Source organism: Ambystoma mexicanum, chromosome 6q (genome assembly GCF_040938575.1).
Source record: "Ambystoma mexicanum isolate Mex_15411 chromosome 6q, UKY_AmexF1_1, whole genome shotgun sequence".
Lineage (NCBI taxonomy): Eukaryota > Metazoa > Chordata > Amphibia > Caudata > Ambystomatidae > Ambystoma > Ambystoma mexicanum.
Window position 1 is genome coordinate 1,354,274,078 of NC_090937.1, and position 24,941 is coordinate 1,354,299,018.

A 24,941-nucleotide genomic window follows, 5' to 3' on the forward strand; every position below is an offset into this window, starting at 1 on the left:
TAGAAACAACGGGCAGTGCTGTGCCTCTTGCACCTAAATGTACCAGATACTAGTATTGGGTGGTGATTTATTTTAATTTAGGGGTGCAACTATTTGCCACAAGTATGCAAGAGTGATTGAGCATAGCAAGGGAGCCCAAACCAAGGAAAACACGTTCAGGGGCTTACCACCCTCAGAATTTGTTGGGGATAATTGGTCAACATGGGGCATTACATAGCACACTTTCTGTAATAACGTGGGTAAAAAGTCGGACAGTTTGCAATCGGTTGTGTAGGGTAAATCATGAAAATGTCAAGTAGGTACAAGTCACCAACAATGCACAGGAGAATTTCCCAACACATTTTCATTCCCTTCCTCCCAGTACATGCCACTCTAAAAAACAGTTTCACACTGGATGTGCCCATACATGTCCTTTCTGACTCCACCAATATATGCCAGTATTATGTCAACAATGCTCCAGTCGTCCATGGGCCCCCCAATGCCTCGCACACACAATCACATTCATACCCATTCACCCAACAGTTACTCATACATACACCTTTTCTCACATTCGCTCACACATGTACCCAGAATATTCACACCCCATTCTCCACACAGGCACCGACCCAGAACTTTGATATAATCACATTCATACTCATTCACTCACCAGTCACTCATACATATAACTTCTCTCACATCCACTCAAACTGCATTCTCCACACAAGCACTCACCCAGAACATTAAAAAACAATCATGTTCATATCTATTCACACACCAGTCACTCACCAATTCACCATCTCTCACATTCACTCAAACACACACCTATCCTATTTACAATGTATTCTCCACATGGACACCCTGCCAGAATACTCACATATAGACACACGCATAATCACATACATACCCATGTCCCCGTCACTCAAACTGCATGCTCCACATGCGCACCCACCCTAAACATTCAAACACAATCACATTCAGACCCATTCACCCACCAGTCTCTCACCCAAACACTTTCTCTCACAACCATTCACAAGCAGCACATGCACACCACATTCTCTTTATGTGCACCTGCCCAGAACATTCACACACATAGATAATCACATTCATACCTATGCACTCATCAGTTACTCACCCATACACCTTCTCTCACATTTACTTATACTGCATTCTGCACATGAGCACCCTACCAGAACATTCACACACAATCACACCCACAATCATATTTATTTATTTAATTTTTATTTTATTGCATACTTTACTCGCCCAGACCCTTGGATATCACGGCGAGGTTACAGACAGCTTAAAAATGCATACATTAATGTAGCCGGTGTGGCGCAGTTGTATTGTCAAAAGATACATGGCATAAAGTAAAACATGTCATTACAGTTATTAACAGAGCAGAACCATATACATAGATGAAGACCTTTTTGCAAAATGTTATGGTGGCTAATTATTATTGGTATTGGTTAAATAGCCAAGTTTTCAGCAGTTTTTTGAAATTCTTGAGAGTTACCTCATTATTGATGGTGAGCGGAAGAGAGTTCCAGTGTTTAGGGGCTAGGTATTGGAAACTGGCTCCCCCTGCTCTGGTGTTTTTATAACGGGGTATGCCAATAGTGAATTGTTATTGGATCTTAGGGATCTGGTAATTGTTTTTTTTAGTGATTGCATGATTTAAGTAGATGGGTGCATTTTCATGGAGGCATTTGAAGGTGATGGACAGAGTTTTGAATATGCCTCTGGCTTTGATGGGCAGCCAATGGTGCTATCTTCTGGTTTTGGATATACGGTCAGTTTTTCTTATTCCAAGGGCAGCCCACAGAGCTTTATTTTGTATCAGTTTCACTTTATTGAGATTGGTGATGGAAGAACCGAGTAGTAGTATGTTACAATAGTCAAGTCTAGATAAGATCAAGGCCCTGGCTAGAGTGATGCAATTGGTAGGTGTCAGGAATTGGCGAATGAGGGAGAAAGGTTTAGAAGTGTAGGATGTGGAAGGTGAGAGTGTGCTGATGTGTTTGGTCAGGGAAAGGTTAGAGTCCAAGTAAACTCTGAGTGTTTTTATATGTTTCAGTACCGGAATGGTGGTGCCGTCTATGTTGATGGTGGCATAGTCTGGATGAAGGGCATTTATTTTGGAATGTGAACCCACGATGAGAATCTGTCCTCTCATCGTTAAGGCAGAGGCTATTTAATGCCATCCAGTTTTGGATTATGGAGTAGATTTTGTTGATAGTCAACGTATCTTGGATGTAGTTCCCTGAGAGGGGGATAAGGATCTGGGTGTCATCTGCAAAGTTTGTGTATATGACACCCATATCGTCCAGCGCTCAGAAAATGAGCTTTGTAAAAGCATTGTAGAGTGTGGGAGATAGGCAGGATCCTTGAGGGATGCCTATAGGGACTGGTATGGGATCTGCAGCTTCTTTGCCTATGAATACTCTAGATGTTCGTTCTTCCAGGAAGGATTTGATCCACGTGGTGGCGTCCTTAGAAAAATTGAAGTCTTTGGCTAGAGTGGAGCAGAGTTTGTTGTGATCTACAAGGTCGAACGCTGCAGATAAATCCAATAGGAGGAGGATGCAGAGTTTTCCTGAGTCTCTGATGGTGTCCATTTGAATTTTGAGATCTAGGAGGGCTGTTTCCGTACTATGATTAGGACAGAAACCAGATTGTCTGGTGCCAAGGAGCTGGTTCTGTTCCAAATATGCTTGGACTTGATTATATGCTATTTTATGAAGGATTTTTTGTAAAAATTGAACTGTTGTTATTGTCCTACAGTTCGTGGGCACAGCGGGGTCGAGGTTGTTTTTTTTAGCAATGGGGTGACCCAAGCTTCCTTGATGCTGGCTGGAACCAGGCTTTTGTCAAAAGAGGGGTTTATGAATTTAGTTATGATGGGAGTCAATGTGTGGGCGCATGATTTGACTATTTTCGCTGGGACGGAATCTCCCTTGCAATTGGATGCTTTAAGCTTCGACATACTGTTGAGCACTAGTTCTTGTTAGACTGGAGTGAACTGAAATGTTGGTTTGGTGTTTTCATTAAGGGTAGGTAGGTGATTATCGGTAGCATGTTTGTCTACTAGGAGTTGTTTTTGATTAGGATTTTGTTTTGTAGTAAGTTAATCTTGGCCGCAAGAGCATCTTGGATTGTGGTGCACCACTCTTTGCTGGCGTTGGTGCAATTGGTAGCTTGGACTGGATTTTCCAATTCTTTTAAGATTGCAAATCAATCTTTAGAGTCAGATGCAGTGTTGCTGATCAGAGCTTTAAGGGCTTTGGCTTTATTGGTGATGATGGCTTTTTTGTAGGTTCTTTTACAGTTACAGTTTTTGGTGTGGGATGCTTTCTGTAAGTGTGTTCATGGGCACGTTTTGTTCTCCTTAGAGCGACAAGTTCCTCATTGAACCAAAATCACAATCATTTTTCTGTGTGTTTGGTTTTTGTCGTGAGAGGGGCTACTGCGTTGATAGTGGATGTGAGGCAGTTGTAGTAGGCCTCAGCTAGTGTGTTGGGATTGTCATTGGGAATAGACAGTGTGTCAAGCATTTTGGAGAACAATGGTTCTAGTTTTTCCGGTGTGAGTTTACTAAGATTTCTGGTTTCATAAGAGTTAAGGATTTTGGGTGTGGTTACAGGGGGTTCAATAGTGTTGATGGTGAACTTAATTTTGTGATGGTCTGACCAATCTAGTGGGGTTATGGAGTCAATGGAGATGTCTGTGTTGAGCAAGAAGATTCAATCAAGGGTTTTTCCTTTGATGTGGGTGAGGGAGTTCACTAGCTGTGTAAAGCTCATATCCTTCATGGAGGAGTGTAGTGCTTCTGCTTTGTGGTCATGGCTATCGTCAAATCCTAAAATCAAATCTCCCAGGAGGACACATTTAGTGTTGGATTTGATGAAGGGCGCTAATAGTAGTGGCATATCTGTCTCTGGCTGATTGTTGGAATTAGGAGCTCTATAGATGATTACTATGTTGATGGTTGTTTTTCCATTTATGGGAAGTTTGGCTAGCAGTTTTTCATAGCCTACTAGACTTTCAATTTGGCATGATCTTAGTTGGAGTTTGGTCTTTGCGATAATGGCAACACCACCTCCGTGTGAGTGGGTCCTATCAGTTCTGAGAATAGTATAGTCTGGATGGATGGCTATGGTGAGGAGGGGGCCGGAGGCTTGGTCGAGCCATGATTCAGTGACAACTAGTTTATCGAGCTGTGATTCTGTGATGAGGTCATGTACTTCAATGGCATGTGCGTTTATAAGTGCACATTGGAGGGTGGAGGGGGATTTTAGTATATTTCTTCTTCTATTTTCGTGGTCATGAGTCTCAGAGTAGTACTTAGTTTGGAGTTGGTTTTGGGCATGGAGTGGAGAACACTTGGAGATGATTTAGTGGGTGTGGTGGTTGATGGTGTGTCATAGGATTGTAGTAGTTAGCTTGTTGCCGAGTACTTGCTCTTAGGCGAGCCCGTCTAAATTTTCTTGATACAGGTAGGGAGTGGTTTTCTTCATAGTTGCTATGCTTCTGGGTAGGCTTTGGTGAGTTAGATGCGGCGGAGCGGTCATAAGTGAAGGCCTGGGTGTTAGCCTTGGGTGTGGTGGTGGTTGCGTGATTGATCACTGGTGGGAATGGTGGTAGTGAAGGCAAGAACGGTGTGGGGCAACAGATGGGATGGTGCCTTAGGCAGACTGAGGCCTAAACCTTTTTTGTGTACATTGTAATGACTTCCTGAGCATACTGAATAACTTCCTGTTCCAGTCTGCATGGAGGGTGGGAGCCAGAGTTTCTTCCACTCCCCTACACACATCAGTATGATGTGCGCAGTGAAGGCCATGGCGGAGCTTGCCCTTTCAAAGCAGTCAGACAGCCTGAGTCAGCCCCAGACCTGGTGCTTCCGTGGACATGGGGCAGCAAGGCCCCCGCTACACCACTGTCTTATGTGTGATAATATGAACTGTACAAATATATATTACTGAAATATAGATGTTAATTGTGCTCTAAAACATAGAATGAAAAAGTAAATGTGACGTTGATGGGGAAGCAGTTTGTTAGTTGCGGATGGTAGAATTTGGAAGCTCTAATTCCATGGGCTTGGGATGGTGGGGGTTCCTCTTAGGAAGCAGGTTTTCAGTTTGGGAAAGTGCTTCACATATGCTTTTTGGCAGTTGGTGTAAGCAGAGCTGGATGGTTGATTGGGGAATACAGAATGTTAGTGTACACGTCGTTTTGAAAATATATAAGCATTTGATTAAATGAAACTATAGCTAGTAGATCTTATTGCAGTCCGCATGTCTTGGTGAACCAAGTTTGCTAATGCTGAAAGAGAATGTACCCTTCATTGTTACTATTTTATTGTTTAGGTACTCCTTTCAAGACGAAGAAGACATGTTCATGGTAGTAGACTTACTCCTCGGAGGAGACTTACGGTATCACTTGCAACAGAATGTGCATTTTAACGAAGAAGCCGTGAAGCTGTACATCTGTGAACTAGCGCTTGCCTTAGACTATTTGCAAAGATATCACATCATTCACAGGTAAGGTAATGGCACATTGCCCAGCCGCACCTCCAAGTTGGTGTATGTACACTGATACTTAAAGCTGTGCTACATAGCACAATGTATGTTTTCATTGCGATTAAGTCTAGGATCTAGATTTGTGCCAAGTGTATTCTGCATCCCTACACTTCAATTTAATTAGGGCCTGATTCAGAGAAGTGTTTTATAAGGGTGCAATCCCATTGGAAAACGCTCTGGGAATCATGCCCTTAATATTCTGTCTTTCCCGAGGGAAGAGAAGCCGGCATTACTCTTACATACAGGTCCCATTGGAAATCGTTCGCCATGATGCAGAGTGTATTCACACAGCTCGCTCACTATGAAGACCGCAATTAACGTTACTCCTCCGCTAAGGGCTGCCTGGTCGCATCTGTGAACGCGCGCTGTCCTCGCATAGGCTTCGTCTTCAGCAACTCAACAGCCACCTATGTGTTCGACTTCTGGTTATTGCTATCATAATTCATTATGCTTGAGTGCATTTCATTTCCAATTTTACTGCTGTGTAAAGAGGCACTGAACCTTCAGCAAGGGAGTTAATTAAACATAAAACACACACAATTAGCATAAAAAAGAACAGGACTCTGGGAAACTTCAGAGCAAAACACTCGTTTCAAGATGGCCTTCCTTAACATTAGACGGCTATGATTTAGCATAATGTGTGAAATGTGACTGGGTGCCAATATACCCACTATAGAAGTGGCCGCATATGCTGGCACGTGGCATCCATAAAATGTAACATTTCACTCGGAGCAGCATTTTTTAATTTGATCCATTAGATGGCAGAGACTCCTATAAACCACAACTATTACCATGTAGTGGCAGCTAGGAAGAAAAGGCGCACGAGAAGGGATACAAAGCTTGATAGTGCTGTTTGGTTATGTGCGCGCCCATTGACTGCCCATGGCCATGCTAATCCATATGGCAGTTGCCACCCAGTTCCAGCCTCTCCCCTCCTGAAACACCTCCTCATGGGAACGCTGTCAGCTCGCTTTAACAAGCATTACCTGCAAACCTTGCACTCAAATTGCCTGCCAGTGTTTTTTCAAAGCAGTCTTCTGAGAGTTAATGACTTCATTGGAGCTGTAAACACGCTACCGGTGTAATAAAAATGCCTTACCAGGTCTGTGTTCAGCCACTGGATTTATAAGCACTCTGTGTGTCCTTCACTGAATGAAGTCCTGTCAAAAATGAGCATTGGCACAGCCAACAGATTTGGCTTGCATCTAAGTATTATGCATTTGCCAGGCACTGCTATCAGATGCATAGGTACTCGCACCATTGTTCACCTGCTGCCATCAATGGCCAGGTAATACCAGTACGGCAGGGCCTGGAAAGTGCCTTTCCCAAGCTTACACAAAAGCCCAAACTGTTGGGTATGCCAATGATTTTTTGTTTGTGTCAGAGTGTGTTATATGCCATTTGGTAAATGTCAAGCGCATGTTCAGTGGGTCAATCAGATTGGTTGGCATTATCATACAATCCCACTTGAGTTCCACCAATGTCCATTGGTGACATCTTGGCTGTCACATTTCCCTTGGCACGGACACTAGTTGTGGAGTATCGCACTTGCTGGTTGGCCACCTTTATATGTATATCATTGCTATTACAACATAGAAATGTTCACCTTCAGGTAGACTGGCTTCTATCTTTTCCATGGCAGGTTTAGATAAGAAGTCACTGTAGCTCAGCAGATTGTTGACCCAGCAGGGCATGAATACTTCCTTATCACTGTGCATCTCTCTGGGATTCACTTATCTCCACCACACGCATGTCTATGTGTAAAATGTTTTTCCTGTACAAATGCCATGATACCCTCAGGTTTGGAAGTTACATGCATGCAATGCATAAATAAGGCCACTTAAATATTGGACCTACCATCTCTCTTATAGCGGGGTGTTGCAATGTGAGGGAGTCTATGGGCCGCATTACATGGTAGGCGGTAAACCATGGTGCTATTAGCACCATGGTTTCTGCCGGTACCATACCGGTACCACCATCGAGGAAAGGGGAATTACCACCCCATTCCAAGGTTGGCGGGGCGGTAATTCCCCCTTCCTACATGGTACTTCACCATTCCCATTTTTGCCCCATAGGGCATAATGGGAATGGGGAAGGAGCTAATTACGGTACCGCAAATTTTGGTACCGTAATTAGCACCAGGGTCCCTTTGCGGGTCCCAACTTTAACGGCTGGTCTACACCAGCCATTGAGGTCGGTTCCCGCAAAGGGACCTCGTAGTAAAACGGTAAGGGTTAACGGTCACCGGTACCCTTACCGGTCACCGCTAACCCTTACTGCCTTCCGTGTAATGAGGCCCTATGTCTTTTAGGTGTTGCAGCCCGTGATGCCACCTGTAGAGTTTTGTGTTGCTCTTTCCATTGGTGTGAGAATAGTGCACAGTCTAAAGAAAAATCGGACTAGACAAGTTGGGCGGCACACATGTAGAGGTTGCCAATAGTAGGCCAGCACCTCAAGTGGACAATTCTTTGTTGAGAACTCTCTTTGCCTTTCAATCCATTGATCTCGGTCTGTATGCAATCCCTAGCACAAAGCGGATGTTTTAGGAATGTTCAGCACAGTGCTGTACTGAGCCATGGGAAACATCTGTAGGACCTGGCTTTGGAGCACATCTGTACCACACAATCAGCATTGCAGCACCTCTGGATAATAGGCATGTGTCATTATTTATGGATCTTTGTATTAATGTATATTGGTCTAAAGAGAGTGAACCATGGCAGGAATCGAAGTGTTGTACATGAAGGTCGTCATGAGAAGGGCAGAGGGGCGGGCAGCTAAATACAGTTTTATATATATTGGATTCTTTCAAGACCCAGTTGTAATTAAGTATGGATGTTGTGGCATTAGGGATGCCACCATTGTAGGCATACATGTGAGTATTCCAAGCTTTCATTGAATGTTTTGCCAATTGAAATCAATTGATCAGTACTATGGGAAAATATTTGTGCTAGAGCGACGATCAATCGATGTTAAGGATAAGGAGGATTGCATGTACCACGTGATTGAATAATACGTTTATGCATACACGAGTCTCTAGCTGAGCACGGTTTTTTAACAGGTCACTGAGCTATGTATGCATCTGCAAAGCCTTTTCCCTCTAGACATGTGGTCTGCAACATCCTACGCTACACTCTGCTTTTGATGACCTCTCCTTGGTGGGTGTGTCCAAGTGATCTGCTGGCAACTTATCCATTTGCACATGTGCACTTGACGCACACTTGATCATTGTGGGTACAAAGCAACAGAATTGTTTCAGCCCAGCTTCTGCTCATGACTTCAGGCTTTCATTTTAGCAATAATGTTTTGGTCATGTGAAATTTGGACTAATGTGTATTCATTCAGTGTACCATCACCTTACACCATACTTGTCATGTCATTCAGGAACTGGAGGATTTAGAGATATTGCAAGTATTTGATGATGGACGAGGTGCAATTCCGCCTCACACAAAGTTTCAAAATCCAGGAGCCATAGTTTATATTGGGCGCCCTTTGGACACTTCCATGACATGGCAATTCGTTGTTTCGCAATTATGCATGCTAGGTCCATGAATCTGATGACATGTTTGTGTTTACCTTGTCTGAAGTATGCACCAAGTAAGCACTCCATTGGGCTCCAAGAGTATCTACTAATACCAGCCACTTTTCAGGCCTGATCAATTTGGGACCAGAAAGCTTGTACTTGAATGCAATTCCAAAGCATGTGAATTAGGTCTGCGCTGTCGTGATGGCACCAGGTACAAGTCGACGGTGTATCTTTACTGAATCTAGCTACTTTACTAGGGGTCATGTATGTGCAGTGAAGCACGTTGGTTTGTAATAATCTGAACCTTGCATTCCGGGACACATTTCTAGGGAACCAAGTGCGCTTTCCACTCTTTATCAGTGATCACAGAGCCAGCGTCTGCCTCCCATCTCAGTTACAGGCCTGCGTTCCTAAGGCTAGTGCAACCCAGTAGGCAGCCGTATAACCTGGACGCAGGTCTCAGCTATCCTCTAGTGTGTACATGAACGCCAAAAGCGCTATCTCCTCATACTCAGCAGGCCACTCACTCCATCTACGTCTCACCACCCCCAACAATTACATGTGTCTCAAGAACTGTCCCATGGGTAGATCTGACTTTTGTGCTAGGCTGTCCATATCTCTAAACTGGCCATTTTCATACATTTCCCCCCATGTATATACACCCCATTCCACCCAGCACTTTCCTGTTCATGCACACATCAGCCAACATGGGTACATTGGGTGAGTAGGGTCGACACACCTTGAGTACCTTCATCGCTCTGGTACAAATCTGCCTACCCAGTGTAACCAGCATTTTGAGGGTGTTCATGCAGCTCTCCAGGATTCATAAAGCTTCTTTAAGCCTGGCTGGAGCCACCAGCAGCTGGACAGCATAGATTCAGGCATGGGGACATCCACTAACCATTTTGAGACAAAGCTTATTTGGGGAGCTAGATAATCAAGCTAAAGCTTTGCCAGTTGCACACACACATCATTATAAGGCAGGCATAACACAGTGAGGGCCATTATGTCTCTGATTAGTGAATTAAGGAGGCAGAAGAAAGCAACCCCAATGTAATAGTGTACATTTGTGAAACTGTGTAAAAACCTAGGGAGGACAACCATTTTGACTATGGCGATTCTTCCCATTAGTGACAGTGGTAGCCGGGACCAGAAAGACATGGATTTCTTAAGGCCATCAACCACCCGCAGCGTGTTATGGTTGTGTGTGTCCTTTTTGCATATGTGAATCCCCAGAAAGGAGTAAGGTTCCCATGGGAGTGCCAAAACGGATAAGGCGGCCACATCCATCCCTCAGAGACCAGCTAAAGGGAAGAGGTAGGACTTCTGTTTACTAAAGGAGATCCCGGATAGCTCAGCAAATCTGTCCAGCACGTCAAGTACTATGGGGAGATTATGTTGTGGTTCGCTCAGGTAAAGCAGGACATCATCCACATAAAGTGATATCAGATGTTTTTGCTTCCATGGCTAAAATGTATAACATAGGTGAAAGAGGGCAAACCTGGTGGGTCCCATGCTATGTATCCCACACTCCAAGTATTTTTCTACCCGACTTCAGTCTATCTGTTGAGGAGGTATACAAGAGATTTACCCATCAGACCAATCCTTCTCACAACCCAAAGTTCTGCAAGTAACCGTTCCCAGTAGATTGCATTGAAGGCCTTGATGGCATCCGAGGATGCCATCATGTAAGGTTATTTGCATGAATTTATTTGGTCAATGATATGTTGACGTCTACGGAGGGTCAGGGCTGTGCTATAACCCAGCACAAACGTAGTCTGTTTTGTAGGTACCAGGACATAGATGACTTTACCGAGATGTGTCACCAGCACTGAAGTAAGTATATTCACATCATAATTCAACATAGCTAGGGGCCGTAGGAATCACATCTATTCATTGGCTTCCCTGATTTAGGGGTGCTTATCACCAAGGTCCCTCTCAAGCCAGTTGGGAGCATGCCAGTTTCGTAGGCTTCTCTAAAGCCCTTTAGGAGTATTGGGACTAGGGTGTAGCAATATGCTTTATAAAACCGTGGGGGGGAGCCCATCTGTGCCTGGCATCTTACAAGCAGAAAGGGAGGTAACTGCCTCGCCCAATTCTTTCACGGTAATTGGTTGGTATATGGAGGTTCTTTGGTCATCCGTGTGCCTCGAGAGGTGGATCAATGAAAAGGCCTCAGCCAAGTCTTCCTGTGGGACTTGGTGGTCATGTCCTACAGTTGAGTGTAGTAGGAGGTGAAGATGTCATTGATCACCTGTTGAGCTCACCACAGAGCCCCACACTCATTGTGGAGTAGCCTCATCAATGGCCTAGGGTGTTTATTCTTGCAGAACAATGCTAATAAACTTCCAGATGTGTCCCCATCTGCGTGGGCATGTGCCACCCGAACAACATAATCAGATTTGGAAAGTCTCCCCCATGCTTCCTGACACATGGAGCGAGCCTAATTACAACCAAGGATATAGCCCAGGTGGAATTCCTTCCAGAAGACAAATTAAGTTTACTTAAACTGGTGAGAAATGTGGCGTTAGCCGAATCTGGGGCTCTATTATTGTGGGTTTCGATGTTTTGTGTACTTTTAATGTGGGAAACGCTGTGATACCTTGATTGATTTAGAGTCATATACTGTCTTCCAAAAAATAAGTTGGCTCAGTGTTCTACCTTGAAAATTGGTATCGCCTCTTCCCTTGGAAAAGACTGCAATGTAATAGATGTAGGTTCTGTAAACCTCTGCCATTCATATGATTGCTGTTCTATTTTAAATATGCTACATGCAGTCACCACACTTGGTAAAGCTACATGAATTCCTCTTATAGCTATTATTTCCTGTAAGTGTAGGGGTTGGATACATTTAGTCTCCTCTCTAGACGGTCTGAATTATTATACACTGATCTGCCTCCAGGAAAACTGCATAGTGCATACCCCTGTAATGGATGTTTTTTTCAATTTACTGTGTAAATGCTATAAATGGTGTTCGGGGACGCACATGGAGGTGTATTGTGTGTGCTTAAAAATAATGTAGGCATTCAAATGCTAAAAGTGGACATCAATAGGGATGATATTTAGCTGACCACATTATCATGGGTAAATAGATCCTCGGGTATTAATTGCTTATCTTATGTTTTAAATTTGTATTTTAATCCTAAGAGTGTAACATTATCAGGGTTCCTGGAGTGCATATCAAATTTGCTTTTAGAGCCTAGGGGTGAAAGCCCTTCAAGTGTTATTTTTCTTGGAGACTTAAACTCTGAATACTTGGACCAGTAGAATTATCAATTAAATTAGCAAATTGAAGCCTATGGGGCAGCAAAAGAGAGAGGTTCATTGTTTCGACAAATTGCAAGGAATGTGGGGTATCATTTGGAAATGGGACTGTCGATGGCGACATTCCTAACATTACACTTGGTGCAAAAAGTTTACCCAATCTACCCTCGGCTACATTTTCTTGTCCCATGATTTGAATTGTGTATGTTCGTATTTCAAAGTTTTGCATTCACAAAAGAGTGATCATAGCTTACTTGTTTTAACATTGGAACTTGATTCTTTGAAACACTTTGAAATTCCTAGGAGTTAATGTGTAGAAGTTAATCCTAGAAAGCATACTCTGGTGTGGAAACCTGGCATTGCCGTTAGATTTAACAATGTGGTCCTGGGTGCTGAGACTTCTCTAAAGGATGCACTATTAGACCTTTGCACCTATGAATATGTGGTGCAGTACCTATTGAAGGGTTTGGTAATAGTTGCTTCTGATGATTCAACCCTTTCTAGGCATAAAATATATAGGCACACTGTCAACAAAGGGGTTTTGGAAAAGAAGGGCCTTTTGCAACAATCGATAAGAGGAATCAGTAAATTCGACACACAGGTTAAAAGGGAAGCCAATCGCTTGAAGAAGGCGTATACGAATTGGTTAAAATGTTATTGGGCCCAATTGTAAACTGCTGATGCAGAAGCAATGCTACAGGCAGTTCGCAAACAAGATTCAGCCTTGTTTGGAGACTCATTAAGATGCAAGATTCTCAAAGTACACTTCAGATGCAATCAATCACATCCACAATTTGGGAAGGCCATTTTTCCAAACAATACTAACTGGTTGACACTAACATGAGCCTATCCCAACGCGAGGAAAACTGGAAAGATCATTTGCTGGTAGACTTGCTCTACGTGCAGGCCTGTATCATTGGAAGCAAAGCATCCAGGGCCCCGGGACCGGAGGGTCTAGCTAATGCTACTTTTTAAACCAACATCCCTCTGTGGTCTTCAGTTTTATGGGGATTGTTTACTAATATTCTTTCATTAATTTATGTACCCCATTCCCGGAGGGGTGCTTCGATTATTTTAATTTAAAAGAATGGTGACAGACTGCTACCCAAAAATTACCAGCCAATATCTCTTTTGGACTCGGCAAGTAAAATATTTGGTAGTTTAATTTTGCAGGAACTTCAGAGTTGGGCCAGGGGGAAAGGATGTTTGGATGTTGATTAATCAGGTTTTAAAGGGGGGAACGGGAACTGTGTTTAATTGTTTTCTAATTTACAGTGCCAAAAGTGTCCCCTTTACTGTGCATTTTTAGATATCAGTCAATCATTGGGCTGTGTAAATAGAGCAGTCCTTTGGCACACATTAGAGAATTAAGGGTGTCCCTCTGGAATTCTTAGTATACTGATAGCTTTGCCTTCTGAGGCTCAGATAAAAATACGCCTAGACAAGGCAGGAAATACCACAAAATTGATTAATGCTCATCGTCGGCTTTGCTAGGGTTGCTTGTGAGCTGTGTTTTTGTTTAATGTGTATATCAGTGACCTTAGTGAATCCCTAAAGAGTAATCCTGTCAATCCTCAGAAAATTGGGTTGCCTGGCTTTAAAATATTTAGTTTATGCGTATGATAATATCCATTTTGACCTGACTCCCATTAGACTCCAACAAGCCCTTACTGAAATTAATTCATGCTTAACTACACCTAGCCTGCAAAACAAAAATGTGCTAGGGTTGGAGAGAGTATTGAGATTTAAATACCTTGAGGTATTTATAAATTCCAAGCGGACTAAACTCCTTGATGGTGTGAGATAGGGATTGTATCAAGAGATGACACAGACAACATATTTTAAGTTTCAAAGAATGTTTTATTTGAAATATCAGGATGATTAGCTAAGGTAGGGATTTCTCCTTCCTAAATAATACTAAGGGACGTCTGTGTCTATAAGTCCAAATAAAAAGTCTGTCTGTGTCAAAAACCTATGCTTATCCTCACATCTTTAGAAAACATGGTGTGGGGTTTTAGTCAACAGAATAGTGTTGAAAAGTAAAGTCTCAGCTGTTCTTCTTGGGTCCCATACCCCAAGTTCAACAGGGCTCCAATGGCTGCTTATCTCTGCAATGTTGCATCAGATCTTGATTTCAATGCAGTATATAGTTCAGACAAAAAGGAGGTATTGAGATTCATGTTTCTTAGTTCTTTCAACTCTTTCCCCAAGGTTTCACTGCATCACTTGTACTGCTTTCATCCACATCCAATGTTCAATACAAGAAAACAATAGGTCTACTTGACCCACCATCTGACTCGCTTTACCAATTGGTTCAGGTAGCATTTCCAATGTCCTTTGGTTGTCATCATTTAGGGCTCTCTGGTCTAGGCACAGTTGTCAAACCACACGGTCCACCCACTACAGGTCATGCAACCAGGAACGCTAAGTTTCTTTTTAACTTGATTTGTGATGTCTGTGATCTTCACTGTGGGGAACTTCCTGGTCTAGCTGCAGTTCTCAGACCGGCCGGACCACCCACTACAGGTCACGCAACTATGAGTTCCCTTAACCTTGTTTGGCCCCTTTTCAGGCTCTTCTGCCTCCGGCTTCTGACTTCTCAAACTTATATTCACTTTGTTATTGTAAGACTCTTGTGAATCAGTCTTTTGCTTTACTTTAGACGTGTGGGCTTTTCTCAAACTGTTCATTAGAATACTTAAATGATTGTTCAATAGTTCATATGCTTTTCGTTTTGCCCACCATGCTGCTTACATACAGTCTGACATTCAGAATGTCTCTTTAATTTCAAAGGTTCAGCCAGTGTTTAAAGTGTCATGATCTTATTCAAACAGCACTTGTTATCTTCAAATGTTTGGTTCAGTGCTCAATATGCTGTGATCTTATGTAAATAGCACTTGCCATTTAGTTCAGTGTTCAATATATTAAATTAGTAGGTTAAATTCCGTTCAGTATTCAATATGGTACACATTCACTTGGACCCTCACTTGCCTGCTGTCCCGGGGGGTGCTCTGGTCTTTCCGTGTCCTCTGACACTCACCGGCGCTTCTCCTTTCCCACAGGAGCTGCTCCTGTTGCTCTCGCTCACCTTCTCCATAGTGGGGAAGCAGACTGCCAGGTTCGTCATTCACGTCCAGCCAGTCATAATAGCCTTGGCCCTCATCTCCCCTGCTCCTGGTTGTTTTTGCAGCTACCTCCGGGTCTTGGAACGGATGACGTCTCTCTCTGTCTCTCTGTCTCTCTATCTTCATTTTGGCACATCCTGCTGTCTGCTTTCCAGTCCAAAGGATCCAGGTCCTGCACCCATCAGCGGAAGGTCCTCCGGGATTGATGCCAGTGTCCAGACCTCTAAATCTCTTCCCAACATGGCGTCTCAGTTTCTCCTTCTCCTTCTGCATGTTTTGGCCTACCCCTTTTATACACCTGAGGCCTATTAAGGGGCCTCAGGTGTGAGTTGTTGGCTTGTCTTGCCTGACCATACTTAATCCAATCAATGGTACATGCCCAACCCAGAACATTGGATGGCTTCATAACCATCTTCTTTGTCCCATTATTAGAGTGGTGTTTGTAATGGGAAGTGTGTATTACTCTCAGATGCTTCTTCCTCTACTCAGTACTTGGTGGGGGCTTGTAAGTGATTTCAATCTGGCACTTCACCTAAGTCAACGCCTAGCATGTAATGCACAACTGAAATCCTTATTTATTTATTTGTGTCTAAAAGTTATTTTATTCTGAATGATGCACCACTTATATCACACCCCTCTATTGGAACCCCCCTGGTCACACTGAACCAGGAATCAGGCTGGTTTGCAAAGTTAATATATTTATTTATGTATTAACAATATTATCACACTGTGTTTAATGGACATACAATAATCAACAATGGGGTGATGCAACACTAAGCAATCTCTTTAATCACAAGGAGTAATAGTGAACAAAAGAATTCAGCACAGAAATAATACTTTTGTGTGTGTGTTCAAATCAAATAGCAATGTGGTTACTACTTCCCCCTTCACACCCCTCAATCTGCCAATAGGCAATGTAAAGAGATAGGAGAAGAGAGAACAGGTATTCAGGAATGCAGAATTCCAACAAAATATCAATCCCAATTTCACCCCAGCAACACGAGAGAGAAACAGAATTGATGGGCAAACTGTCAAAATGGTTTTAAAGTTACCTGAGAATGGATTGGGTAAAACACTAAATATGGCTTAAATTGCTGAAATAGTTTAAATTCTAATGGGAGCCGCTTTAGGTAGTTGCAGACAAACACTAGCACTTATTTGACACTAATAACTGAGGTCGGGTGCAATGAAAAGCTGTTTTACACGTTATAGAAATTTCCTAAGCCAAAATTTGCGACAAACATTTCCGTGCGCGGTAATCGCGATTGTGGGAAAACTATATGGATTTTAGATGCAGTTTTTGGTTATATAAGGAAAGCAGTGACTGTGAGCTACAAGCAGCAGAAGTTGGAATTTCGTTTCTAGCATTTGAGAAAGTTATGGACATTTTAGTGGAGGTCATTTTTCTGAGATAGGCCAAGAATGAGAAAACAGGTATGCGCTTTTAAAAGACAAACATGATTTCTTTACACTAGGGGATGACTATGAAGAAGCAAATACCACACGGGAGCACAGCCACTAGATCAGGCGACTGCCTGCCGAGGAGCTTGCCTTCTTCAGATGAAATATATCAGCGCAAAGATATTTTTAACAATACTTTCTTCAGATGAAATATATCAGCGCAAAGATATTTTTAACAATACTAGTACAGAAGGTAAATAGTACGCATAAGATAGAGAGTTCAGGCAATTCAAAAAGATTTCTAACAATGCAGGTTCTGAAGACAAGATAGGATGGATTTGGATAGGGGATTACTATGGACAGTACTTATGCTAGTGACACAGTCCCATCTATGGATACTCACTATATGGGTTTCAAACAGAACCGTCAGGGATTCTGGTTCTGGGACAGACTGCTGGGCACACCGGATTGGACTGGATCTGCAATGTTTCGGGTCACAGCTTGGCACAGGACTGGATCGGGTCTGCAATGGTTCTCTGGTCATAGCACAGCACAACTGGATGGGATATTTTGGTTTTGGTAATAATTCTTTTAGCAGGAAAGCAGTTACAGCACAGCCCGGCTGTTTCTTTGGTTCGCCTTAGATTTGTGGGATTCTTTCTGGTTCTTGAAACTCAAGGCCTAGTTGAAAATGGTTCAACTAATGGAATGGGCCTTTCTGCTTGCCGAGTTTCTGGAGTCAGGAACAAGGAAAATAGATGGTTCTCTTTCAGGGTGCTCCACCAGCATTCGGTTAGTGGGTGAATCTGTGTGTCTTCCTAAGTCCTCAGCTGTCTCTTTTTATGCAGTTGATAAAGGGGGTGTGTGCTGGTTTATCCTAAGCGCGCCCCTTTAGGCAGACTATTGGCTAGAGTCTCTTCTCTCCCTTGATTGAAGAAGAAAACAGGGTGTCACCATGATGATGTGGGTTTATGAGTCAGAGAATCCTCCCCTTGTTCCTTTGAACATAAATCCTACTTTTGGTACAATACATATTTACATGTGTGCAATCTTTATAACAATAATATATATAAATCACATATTTTGTGTGGCAGATACTCTTCCAAACCTCGTTGCTGTCGGATCTTGTGTCTGCTTTTGACAGAATTCTGCGCTTTTTGGCCAGAACACAATGGGCCTCATTACAACCCAGGCAGTAACCATGGCGCTAGTAGCGCCATGGTTGCCGCCAGTATTTTAACGATTCCGCCATGGTGGCTGGCAGAATTACCGCCCCATTCCGAGGTTGGCGGGGCGGCAATTCCCCATTCACCATTGGCCCGTCCCCATTCCCATTTTTGCCCCCATAGGGCTCAAAGGGAATGGGGAAGGTGGTAATTCCTGTACCGCAAATTGCGGTACCATAATTACCTCGTAAGTCCCTTTGCGGGTTCCTTCCTTAACAGCTGGTAAAACCAGCCGTTAATGTGGGAACCCACAAAGGGACCTCGTAATTAGGCGGTTAGGGGTTAACGGCGCCGCCACCTTTTATGGCGCCGTTAACCCCTTACCGCCTGGGTCGTAATGAGGCCCAATATCTAGTTTATCCAGAAATGTGTACAATTATGCACATTGCATATGGGCATAAGAGTATGAAGTTTCGTGCTTTTGGCATAAATATTTGGTGTAAAAAAATATTTTCCGCTACTACTTCCCAGAACATCTCACAGAGTTCTGGCATCTCTTAAACCGTGCTTCCAGAAATCACATTAACAAATCTGTTGTTGACATATTTTTCACAATTTTGCACAGTAATTTACCAGTTTTTTTTTAAAATGTACTTTTGCCTTTGTTAAACAGCAAATGGTGGTTTGTCCCCGCCTCCTTCTCCTTCTGGCAGCTCAGAAGCAATCTCCGCCCCCTTCCTTCTGGGAGAGGCCGTGTATGACTCTTCACACTCTGCATATCCTTTCAGCCAGAGGAAGTCCATTGTCCTCTTCCCCTGCAGCCCAAGATCTCCTCCCCTGATCTAATCCTCACAGAGGTGTGATTTCCTGGCCTTCATGGTGGGAAGCTATCAAACTGGTTGGGTGGCTTTGAGGCAGCTTAAATTCAATGTCATTTTGTTACTTTATTTTTCTTGGTTTAAAACAAACTTGCAATTTTCAAACACGCAGCTAGAACACTTATTCTCACTTCTAAACCATGGGATTTAAATAGTTACAACCTAGGTTTCTCTCAATAACAGGTCACCTAGGTTTCAGACATTAGATTTCAATGGTACAAGTTTAAATCATTATGATACAATCTACTGACAGCTGTCATACAGGCGGCTGCTGGTACTGCGCCCAGATTTTGACAGATTTCACAGGCAGGCACATTTGCAGTGAATGTTTTGATGACAAATTCCGCTTTTCATGACATTGTATGTTCATAATGATTTCTTGAATGAAGTGACTAGTAACACCCAGCAAGAATATTGGATGTTTGATGGTATTTTGGTCTGGCATTCTGTATTTTCAGTAACCAAGGTAAAGATTTGAAAACAAGATTCTGGATTTCTTTCAGTTAAACACTGCTTTTCATGCAGTCTCCATTTTTACTTGCTGTGAAGCCCAGTGACATGTTTCAGCAGTGAGGTCACCGTTCCACCACTGACAACATGCATGGTAGATTTGGCAGCCATCTTTTCGTGTTGTAAGGCGCAATTTCCATAGGTTTTGGCACGCATAGGGGTTTTGCGGCCATTTTGATCATTCTGGCACCATCAGCACACAGTGATGCCGCAGGGCAGAGCATAAGTGGGTTATCACATCCCAGAGGCTTACAGGGTAAGGTAGGGCATGAATGGAAATAGCCCATGAAAGTTGAGAGAAGGGCAGGTAAGTCAGTGTTGGAGAAGGGAGAGCACCATGTCTCTCTGTCGGCCCCTTTTCCCCAATGACCCTCTACCTAGGTGATCTTCCCTCGCGTGTCCACCATCCGGGTAAACATCCAAAATGAATGGCCTTTCCCTGTCCACCTGAGCAGAAGATCCACAGAGAGTGGCTGTGAGAGTACCTTCAGGTTTCTCAGAATGGGAATAACATGAGAAATCAGGTCTCAGTGAGTGAAGCCGAATTACGGCTAATTGATAGGAGATTCAAACATTTCTCTGCTATCCAAATCTTAAACTATTACCATCGAAAGTGTATTCCTCTCACATTATGGTGTGGAAACAGGCTTGTTGTGCTCCAATTCGGGCTTTGTGGAGAAAAGTTATATTCTTGCTGCAGGGAACGGCTGTCCTGATTGAGACATGAGTTGGGATTACTTTACCTGTGTGTTCAGCCAAATTGGAAACTACTGCAGTTGTTCAGGAAACTTCTTCTTCCACTACAGAACAATTTATTTGTTAATCTAAGGGTGTGAATGAACATTAATATGTACAAGGTACTCAGCTGCTGGATTAGGCGGGCTGTCCTTATTCTGAGTTCTCATGAGATTTCTGTAGAGGATCACACTGTTGACCAACCAAGTGTTAAAAAAGCCTGTTTGAACTGGATTGTATAGAAAATCATGTGCTGTCAATAAATGCTTTATGGTTTCATGATGTAGTACTCGGTAAGAGGTTCTATCTGGTTTTCCTTCATGTGTAGATACAGGCGTGATCATGTTTGCTGTTGTGTAGTATTTCATTACTGTACGCTACTGTAAACAACATTTGAATACACAATTTGACATGTTTGCTTTTGTTTAAAATTGTACTGTTTTATAGCCATCTTGACATCATTGTGACAACATGATGCTACATTATGCGATTGACTAACCCTACATGTACTTGATATGATCAGATATTTAAGTATTTTTAATAGTGATCTTTTGCCACCCACATATTCTGCAGAACCTTTATTGCAGGCAGCATTTGAAAATACCACTGCACTCATCAAGCTGATCAGTTCCTTGAAAGTGATATTCTTTTTATAATGGAATCATGGTTCACTGCCAGCTCCATTAAATATTTGCACCTACTGGTCTCAGAACATTTCCAAATCAAGTGGTTAAATAAAGAACTCCACAAAGGAGGAGTTGCTATTGTTACAAAATCTTCCCTGGAGCTACTTAATTTCCAAACATTAACTTGGGACCCCAATTCTCCACTTGTACTTATCGTATTCTCTTCTACTTAATCATATCAGCTGATTCTCTGATATAGACCCCTGTGCTCTGCCAGCTCTTTTCTAAATGGCTTAGTTGCCTATTTAGGTACAGAAGTACTATGCATTTCTAGTATGATCATCCTGGGCGATCTTGGTGTAATGAGCCTGATGACCTGGGCTGCATCCAATTTAGACATTTTACAATCACACAACCTTCAGTTATTGAGTGAATACGCATCTCGCACAGGTGGTCACTGTTTGGAGCCCGTAATAATCGGAGGAAACAATGTGTCTCATCAGGGAAATGTTCCTCTTATTTGGTCAGATCTTTTTGTGGTAGCTTTCGCTATACCAGCAACACATACAAAAGCTGGGAAAGCCTTGCGTACTTATGTACAACTTTTATGTGGCAAAACAAATATGATTGCAAGCATTCAGTTACTACGTGGACTGGTTCCTCCTAAATCTGGATTTACATGCTCTGAAACTTAGCAGACCCATATGTCACTTTTACAAAACCACTGTGATGCTATCACCCCTATAAAAAGCACTGAGAGACCAATAAATAGAAATAACCAATGGAACAATGACTTATTAAAAATACTGTCATAAGAAGGAAAAATATGGTTAAAGACAAGAGACAGTAAACACCATCAGGAGGCCAAGACATCACTGAATATATATTAAATAAGTATAGTTTCAGCCAAATCCTGATGTTTACAGAAGCAGATCGATCTTGCCAAAAACAGATCACAAACTCTGTTTACACCCATAAATAACATTACCTCTCCTATGTACCATTCCTCATCTTCCCTCGTCACTTATACTGGCAAATTAATTTAACGTCTTTTTTCTGTACAAAATCAATGCAATTAAGACAGGAATTGACTCTCCGCCAGTTGATAAACAGGTTACCACACAAAATGCAGAGGTAATATCTATAGCAGAAACAACTACCCACTCATTTGCTTGGTCAACATGGAGCAGTCGCCAATCTTATTTGTAGGCTTAAACCAACACATTTTAATTATGAGCCCCTCCCATCCTAACTGGCAAGACAACACGTGCCTGCACTAAGTGGGCCTATTCTATCAGCTGTAAAAGGCTCACTAGTCCAGGGATGCATTCCAACAAAATATCTTACACCACTCCTAACAAAGTCTACATTAGATTATAAAGTACTTTCAAATGACTGACCAGTTGCTGGCTTTCCTTCGGCCTGCCAAGATTCTGGAGAAAATAGTTACTGTGCAACTCCAGAGTTTCAGGAAAATAATGAGATTCTGGATGTGCATCCGTCTGCAATTGTCTCGGTTTGGAATGATATTTTGAGGGCTGCCGACGAGGGAAATATCAGCATGTTAATCATGCTGGATCTAACGGCAGCCTTCATACAGTTGAGTTGGATATTCTTATCTCGAGATTGTCTACAGTGGCTCAGGTGTCAAATGGCTGTCTCTTTTCCAACGAATCGCTCCCAGCATGTTAAGCTGGGCCCACACTTGTCTGGCTCTCTACTGGCCAAGTGTGAAGGATCCTCTCTTTCTCAACTACTATTTAATATTTACATACTTCCACTGCCCAATTTAACCTGCAATATCATTCATATGCTGATGATTCACAAATGTATGTCTGGCTAAAACAACTAGTGGAAGCAACAGATCAAAAAGTGAAATTATTGTAATCATGTCCAAGAAACAAATTAGCCAGTATCGTACAATGTGTTTCATGCCCAGCATTCTTTGAAATCGCAACAATGTTTTCATCTAAGGTAAAGAACCATGGATGCATTTAGCATCCAAATTTAAATTGTAACTTGCAGGTTAATCAAACTGTTTCAGCGGCCTATTTCTATTTTAAATTGCTGAAGCCTCTTCTACCCCTTATTTCAGAGAAAGACTGTGCAGTGGTTGTTGGAGCATTAGTCAACAACAAGCATGAGTATTGAAAAGCCCTATTTATGGGTATTCCAAAAAAAAACAAATGCATCGGCTGAAGGTTGCTCAGAACTCACCCGTTAAGGTAATTTTCTCCCTGCCTTGGAAATCCTATTTCCCAGTTCTTTAGGAGTCTTCACTGCCTTAATGTGCACCAGAAGGTCCTGTTCAAGACCCTCTATTTGTTTTTCAAATGTACCCATGGATTGGCTCCTGCTTACCTTTCTTCAAAAATTGCACCTTTCCACCCAATCCACACCCACTTCGTTCCTCGGGACAATGTTTCTTGGTGGCCCCACCATCTGGGTCTGTCCCTTGGGGCAATCAATGTTGCTAGGTGACCTTCGTGAAATTGACATTCCTTGTGAATTTAGGAAAACGCCAAAAAGTTCTTTCTTGAACAATGACCTATGATGTCTCTCAGTTTCTGTTTGCTTATCTATACCATATGTGCCCACATGCAGGTCTACTTGGTACCATGGGATATGCACAATATAAGTTTAAAAATCAAATCATCAAAATTAAATCAGGTAGACAAATAGAAACTCGGAACAACTGAAGGTTGGCATTCAAAGAGTTAGGCAAATAATAAGCCTATTAGGGAAGGGAATGGTCACCAGGATGGAGAATGGCAGAATGGCAGAGTATGAATTAAATTCATAACAGGACTTGTAGAGTCACACAGCCCCTGCTGGAAACAGAAATTACATGTCCTACTTAAACCACCCAACATGCATCTTATAGCGAGAGTGACTCTCTGCACGTCACTTTTTTGTGTTCAACCAACACATTCACCAGCAACCATGGACAATGTATTTACGTCTGTGTATTATCAACTACTGTAGGCAAGGTATTACACAAAAAGCACCCTCTGTCTATTTTGTATCCTAAACTGTGTCTATGTTTGGAGCTGGATACGTTTTTCTATCTCTCTTGATGCTTAATTTCTCGAGCAATCTCAATAGCAGAATGCCTCATTTGCAAACCAAAAATGTAATATTGTGTACAGTAAATTAGCCTTATTATGCACAAGGTGTACCGCTGATCACGAACGCCATGTTTATTCAATAAGAAGATTCTTGCTTATTCATTCCAAATGTGTGCTCAGTTTTCGAGTGATATCACTTTCTTGGTATGATAAGAAATCAATTACCTTTCTGGAAAAAAAATGCATTGAGAGCATTACAATAGCTTTTGTGCTGAAAATGATAGGTACAATTTCAAGTAAGCCCCACTTGAATATAAATGAATTGATTCCTGTACTTCTATCACGCTGCTTACACACGATGAGATGTACAATTACCACTCTGAAAAATCAGCCTGTTTCACACACAGCATGTGCAAATATATTCTGGGACAAGTTTGACGCGATGAATATGCAAATGAGGGAGGAGAGAGGAAGGAGCAGCGAGAAGGTGCTGCTCAAGAGAAGGCTGTTGTTAAATCTTCTGCAACAGTAATAGTGCAGATAGCAAAAAGAAAGTGGACACCTGAATTGGCCCTCTGATGAATAATAAATAACCTGTCATTAATTATGAAATGTGCAAACTCATGAAATAAACCTATTTGAGCAATGATCTTGCACAATCCACATACATATAAAAACAATGTGACGTATTGTACAGTACACAGTGCAAATTAGTAACAGCCGCTTCACCCTATGGACTTAAGAGGGATACACACCTGGATCAGTCCTACCTGAACGTATGCCTGTGAGGTTACACACAAATAAATGCAGGATGATGCAAGGATTTTTGCTACCGTAAGCAAAATAGAATTTCGTAATGCTCTATTAATTATGCTACATATTCTTCTTATTTGGCCATTCTGATTCCTTCTTCCTCATTAGACTCTCTCCGACTCTCTAGGTCCCTTTATCTGTGGTCACTGTTGTGCTGTGAACTGTGTCCCATTAGGCTTTCTTCCACTCTCTAGGTCCCATTCATCTGTCTTACTGTTGTACTGTGAAATGTGCCCCTTCCGGCTCTGACCGACTTTCTAGGTCCCCACCTAGCCGG

At 42.4% G+C, this 24,941-nt stretch overlaps 1 protein-coding gene across 1 annotated transcript in view; it reads left to right on the plus strand.

Annotated features, from left to right (window-relative positions):
• The window catches only part of STK32B (serine/threonine kinase 32B), a 2,582,157-nt gene that overhangs the window by 867,933 nt on the left and 1,689,283 nt on the right, over positions 1–24,941 (plus strand). Inside the window, exon 4 of the mRNA XM_069631970.1 lies at positions 5,343–5,516. Coding sequence (XP_069488071.1) covers positions 5,343–5,516 — 174 coding nt within the window. The remainder of the gene's footprint in view (positions 1–5,342; positions 5,517–24,941) is intronic.